This window comes from Lathyrus oleraceus, chromosome 6 (genome assembly GCF_024323335.1).
Source record: "Lathyrus oleraceus cultivar Zhongwan6 chromosome 6, CAAS_Psat_ZW6_1.0, whole genome shotgun sequence".
Classification (NCBI taxonomy): Eukaryota; Viridiplantae; Streptophyta; class Magnoliopsida; order Fabales; family Fabaceae; genus Lathyrus; species Lathyrus oleraceus.
Window position 1 is genome coordinate 15,375,950 of NC_066584.1, and position 6,000 is coordinate 15,381,949.

At 36.9% G+C, this 6,000-nt stretch overlaps 1 protein-coding gene and 2 pseudogenes across 1 annotated transcript; all 3 read left to right on the forward strand.

Annotated features, from left to right (window-relative positions):
* The first annotated feature begins 35 nt into the window (after window positions 1-35).
* Window positions 36-1,521, forward strand: LOC127097298 (40S ribosomal protein S11). Its single transcript, XM_051035801.1, has 6 exons — window positions 36-47; window positions 133-173; window positions 269-369; window positions 977-1,121; window positions 1,214-1,303; window positions 1,431-1,521. The coding sequence occupies exons 1-6, from the start codon at window positions 36-38 to the stop codon at window positions 1,519-1,521; spliced, it is 480 nt and encodes a 159-aa protein (XP_050891758.1).
* Window positions 1,522-1,975: 454 nt separating this feature from the next.
* On the forward strand, window positions 1,976-2,911 carry LOC127093694 (DNA topoisomerase 2-like; annotated as a pseudogene).
* Window positions 2,912-2,913: 2 nt separating this feature from the next.
* Window positions 2,914-3,476, forward strand: LOC127093695 (heat shock 70 kDa protein 3-like; annotated as a pseudogene).
* Window positions 3,477-6,000: the final 2,524 nt, after the last annotated feature.

Sequence of the window (6,000 nt, forward strand, 5' to 3'; positions counted from 1 at the left end):
GCGGCTTCACCAAATCCCTCCTCCGCAATTCCACCATGGCTGAACAAGTAACTTCTTGTTGCTTCGTTTTTCGTTTTTTCATTCTGCTATGTTTCGATTTCCATTGATGTGTATTTTTTTAATCTGTTACAGACTGAGAAGGCTTATCTCAAACAACCCAAAGTGTTTTTATGGTATATTCGGCACTTCATATCTCAATGTGTGTTTTGTTTTTAACTGTGATGATTGTTGATCCATATTTGTTTGTTGTTTTTGCTCAATTTCGTAGCTCGAAGAAATCTGGTAAGGGGAAGAGGCCCGGTAAAGGTGGAAATCGCTTCTGGAAATCTGTTGGTCTTGGATTCAAGACCCCCAAAGAAGCCATCGAAGGTTCCTTTCTCTCTGTATTTATATATCTCAGTGTTTGTATATATATGGAGTGTCTTCGAGAGTGTGTTGATGTTTGGTTTTGAATGTATAAATGTAGCCTTTTGAAGGAGATGAGTGATGAACACACTTTGATAGCGAATTGATGCAAATCAAAATTAGAGAAAGATAGAAATAATGCAATAGAATACTACTAGAGCATTTTGGATTTGTGTAGTGGATGCTTAATTACATCTCTATATTTTTCTATGATTTCATACTTGTGAGGTTGCCAACTCTGTTTTTGTTGTGTGTTTTGTATTGTATTCCTATTGGAAGTATTGAGGTCTCGGGTCTCTATGATGTGCTTAGAAATCCTCAATACTTGTTCAAGTTATTAGGTGTTGCTTTTTAATGAATGGTTTTGGTATCTATTTTGAAAGAATTGGTATATATGTGGGGCAAATGTAAATGCTTGTATCTTGCTTCATGAAAGTGTTAATTGCAAACAGAATAATGGTCTCAATATATAGAGGCAGACTATTCTTAATATATCTCTGTATGATTATATGGTTATGGTTATTTTATTTCTGCTTCTAATACAGAAATGACCTTTGAATTTCAAATACAGGAACCTTTATTGACAAGAAGTGTCCATTCACTGGCAATGTTTCCATCCGTGGTCGTATCATAGCCGGAACCTGTCACAGTGCCAAAATGAATCGGACTATTATTGTCAGGAGGAATTATCTTCACTTCATTAAGAAATATCAGAGGTATTCTCCTTTAATGGCACGCTCTTCATTTTTAATTTGCATGCTTGGATAAACATAATTTGTAAAACTTTTTCCTTACGTGCTCTACTTAGGTATGAGAAGAGGCATTCCAACATTCCAGCTCATGTGTCACCTGCCTTCCGTGTTAAGGAAGGTGATCATGTCATTATTGGTCAATGCAGGTGAAACTCTAGCAGAATTCTATCATTTCTGTATTAACCCATAGATACTTTTATTTTAGTATATTATCATATAGATATTGGTATATGTATGTGTGTGACTAAGCCTTTACTTGTGCCACTTCTATAGGCCACTCTCCAAGACAGTGAGGTTCAATGTATTGAAAGTCATCCCAGCTGGATCATCCAGTGGTGCAAAGAAGGCATTTTCTGGCATATGAGATTTGGTTGGCACTCTTAGTATAGAGATTTTATCATCTATGTTGAAAGTAATTCCCGATTTCTGTATGGTGAAGTTCTTATCAGTTTTGGTAATTTTTGTTTGCTTTTGAAGTTCTGTACTGTGATTTGATAAAGATATTTAATTATGTTTATTTTACTGGGCATGATCTTATTTTGGTTATTGAATACTAGTTTCAAATATTTTGAATTTTGGACAGAAAATTCCCCCTAAATTACTGTTTAGTATTTTAAACAAGTCTATGTGATCCAACATAGAACCTCAGTTTACAGAACCCATTACCCAACCTTATCAAATTTCAATGGGTTGGTTCTTCGACGGATTTTCAATTTGTTGTCAAAACTGTCCGATCCGTTCAGTTATGGGTTGAATTGAGTTTGTGGATGTGTTTTAAATTAAAAATATTTTTTAATTTAAACCCTAAACCTGAAAAAATGTGGTTTAAAACAAAAGCTTCAAAAATTTCGTATACCTAAGACAGCGCTTTTGTAAAAAGCGCTGTCTAAGGGGGGGATTAGAAAGCGCTTTAGGCAAAAGCGTTCTAAGGGGGGGCTTAGACAGCGCTTTTTGAAAAGCGCTGTCTAAGGTATACCTAAAAAAATTAAAATAGGAGGGTCTTAGAAAGCGCTTTTGGCCAAAGCGCTGTCTAAGGGGGTGGGGCTTAGACAACGCTTTTCAAAAGCGCTGTCTAAGGTATACCTAAAAAATTTAAAATAAGAGGGTCTTATAAAGCGCTTTTGGCCAAAGCGCTGTCTAAGGGGGGGGGGGGCTTAGACAGCGCTTTTAAGATTTAAAAAAGCGCTGTCTAAACCTTTAGCAGCGGAGGCTTAGACAGCGCTTTAAAGCGCTGTCTAAGGCTAAAAAAGCGATGTCTAAGGTCTTGTTTGTTGTAGTGCATTCCTTCGAAAAACAATCGAATAAATGTACCAAAAGAAAACACAGCTCGAACACATTCTCCTCCGTCCGGATACCTACGTCGGTTCAATTGAAAAAACACACTCAGATCTTGGGTTTACGAAAACGATGAAATGGTTCACCGTGCTGTTCGTATGTTCCGGACTCTTGAAGATCTTCGACGAGATCCTCGTTAACGCGGCCGATAATAACAGAGAGATCCGTCTATGGATTCGTTGAAGGTTACGATAGATCCGGAAGCGAACGCGGTTTCTGTTTACAACAACGGCGACAGTGTTCCGATTGAGATTCATCAGGAGGAGAAGATTTATGTTCCTGAGTTGATCTTCGGTCACCTTCTTACTAGTAGTAACCATGATGATAATGTGAAGAAAACTACCGGTGGACGGAATGGTGATGGTGCTGAGCTCACGAATATTTTTTTCACTGAGTTTATCATTGAGACTGCTGATGGTCTTCAATGGTTCTGATGAAGATTCGTGAGATTGCTGAAGCTTACCTTGGCTCTGCAATTAAGAATGTCGTTGTTACTGTCCCTGCTTACTTTGTTGATTCTCAGCGTCAAGCTACCAAGGATGTTGGTGTTATTGCTGGTCTTAATGTCATGCGAATCATCAATGAGTCCACTGCTGCTGCCATCACATATGGGCTAGACAAGAAATCAACAAGTGTTGGTGAAAAGAATGTCTTGATTTTTGACCTTGGTGGTGGTACTTTTGATGTCTCTTGCTTACTATTGAAGAGGGTATCTTTGAGGTGAAAGCCACTGCCGGAGACACCCATCTTGGAGGTGAGGATTTTGATAATAAAATGGTGAACCATTTTGTTCAAGAGTTCAAGAGAAAGAACAAGAAGGACATCAGCGGTAACCCTAGGGCACTCAGGCGATTGAGGACTGCATGTGAGAGGGCGAAAAGAACTCTTTCATCTACTGCCCAGACTACCATTGAAATTGACTCTCTATTTGAGGGAATTGATTTCTACTCCCCTATCAACTCTCATTATTATTATTCATTTTAATTTTGTTTATTATTAGAGCTAGGGATTTAATTGTGGAATGGGCTTTGGGCCCTAATTTCATTTTAACATCCTTTAATTGCTTGTGCATCTCATATACGTGCATATTCTTTTTATATTTATAATTTGTTTTTAATTATTTGATCACTTATTTATCATTTGATTTCAAATTCATTTTGAGAGTGAACAATAAAAATTGAATGATTGAGAATTCCACCGATTTATTTTCTGAAATCGCCAAATCCTTTTTCTCATTAAAATCTGCATCTCATATACGTGCATATTCTTTTTATATTTATAATTTGTTTTTAATTATTTGATCACTTATTTATTCATTTGATTTCAAATTCATTTTGAGAGTGAACAATAAAAATTGAATGATTGAGAACTCCACCGATTTATTTTCTGAAATCGCCAAATCCTTTTTCTCTTTAAAATTTGAAGAAAAAGATTATCCTGGATGGAATATCCAGTCATAATCCTGAATATTAGGCTCATGCTGTAAGAGCTTGTAAGCCATAAATATCCGTCTTCTCTCCAAAACACCTGTAATATCTCAAACCATCTTCTTATTGAAGTTGGAAGAAAAAGATTACCTGGATGGAATATCCAGTCGTAATCCCGAATATTAGGCTCAAGCTGTAAGAGCTTGCAAGCCATGCATATTCGTCTTCCCTCCAAAACATTCGTAAATATTCGAACCATTTCTTAACAAATTGGAAAGAAACAGACTGCCTGGGTGGAATGTCCAGACGTAGTCCCGAGTATTAGACCTAAGCTGTAAGAGCTTGCAAGTCACAAGTACTCGTCTTTCAAATTCCAAAATACTTAATTCCGATCTTAACCTCTTTTAATAAAGATGGAAATGGAACATGGTGTATACCGTGCACACCTGAGATTAAGATTTGAGGTGGATGCCTCGTCTATCTTAGCTCTCGCCATCGTTTAAAATTGTCAATGCGGTTTCTTCAAACCCTTTCTCAATCAAATTTAAAACACTTAATTCTTTATTAAACTTTTGTCAATAAAGATGGAAATGGACCATGGTGTATACCGTGCACTCCTGAGACTAGGATTCGAGATGGATATCTCGCTCATCCAAGTTCTCGCCATTACTCAAAAATACACCCAACCCAATCAAACTATTTTCTCGCCGCCGTGCGACTAATCAAAAACCTTTTTCATAAACGAAAGATATATTGTCTTAAGGTGATGCAAAGCAATGTTTCAGCCATGATTGTGAGTCGAGATAAGTGACGTTTTTCCGAATGATGATTTGTAAATCCACTCGATGTGTGGTATACGTCCGCTCCTCATCTGTTTTGGGTAAAAACAATGTTTTCGTCGATTAAATAATATAGCTTTCGCTAAAATCGACCAACAAACAAACATTTACCCAGAACTACGTAAGCCTTGATTTCTCTATTGAGATACGTAGGAGCAAGATTTGTAATCTTGTCAGGCCCACTAATAAAAAAACTTAGGTTTAGTCCTTCGTCAAAAAATCCAAAAAATTCTCCTCTCATCCTTTCTTTCTTTCCCACCTGATAACTTAAAGTCTAACATTTCAAACTAACACTAACGCGCAAACTAACCTAATGGTTCCCGTTGAGTACAACGGACGTGAGGGGTGCTAATACCTTCCCCTTGCGTAATCGACTCCCGAACCTTGATTTGGTTGCGACGACCATAATCATTGTCATTTTATCTTGGGTTTATCGATATTTTCCCTTTCCTTTTTAGGAATAAATAAAGTTCGGTGGCGACTCTGTTCAGTCCATCATTGCGAGCGTGCGATTGCGTTTCGCTAAGTCGTGTCTCTCATTTTTCTAGGTGCGATAATAAGTTAAAGATAGATAGATGGTTGGACAAAATTGGAGTATGACAGTTGCCCTTATTAATTGTGTTGAACTCGAAAGGATTAATAGTCGTAGTTTTAATAATGATAAAACCTCAAGTTAAGGGTAAGACACTAAGGTTCGGGAGTCAGTTAAGTAAGGGAATGTGTTAGGAACCCCTCACTTCTATTGTATTCAATGGGATCCTCATATAATCCTAGGGTTAGTTTGTGTTCTAAGGGAATGTTTGCTCATATTATTTGCTTAAGGTAAAGAACGACGATAAGGTACAATTCAAAGGTGAAACCTACGACAATGGAAGAGTGTGACCTGATACTGAAACAGATAGTATAACTATCTAAGAATGGTAATATATACCCAATTGGGGAGGGAGTTTCGAGTACGATACAAAATATCACATTGGGCATACTTGATACAAGCTATAAAGTATTTAAAGAGAAGAAATTCTGAGGACTTGGAATATTATTAATTTAAGATATTATTATAGTTGAATGGAGCCTCTAAGGCCAAACATTATGTAACTTTTATTTTACTCAATAAATCAAAACCCTTAGGGTCACACTTTTCCTCGCAAGGTAAGGTGTTTAATGAGACTGTGTGATGTTTTAATTAACCATGCATTATGCCATAGGTAAAAATCTAAATGATAGACTTAGAAGACGATCAGA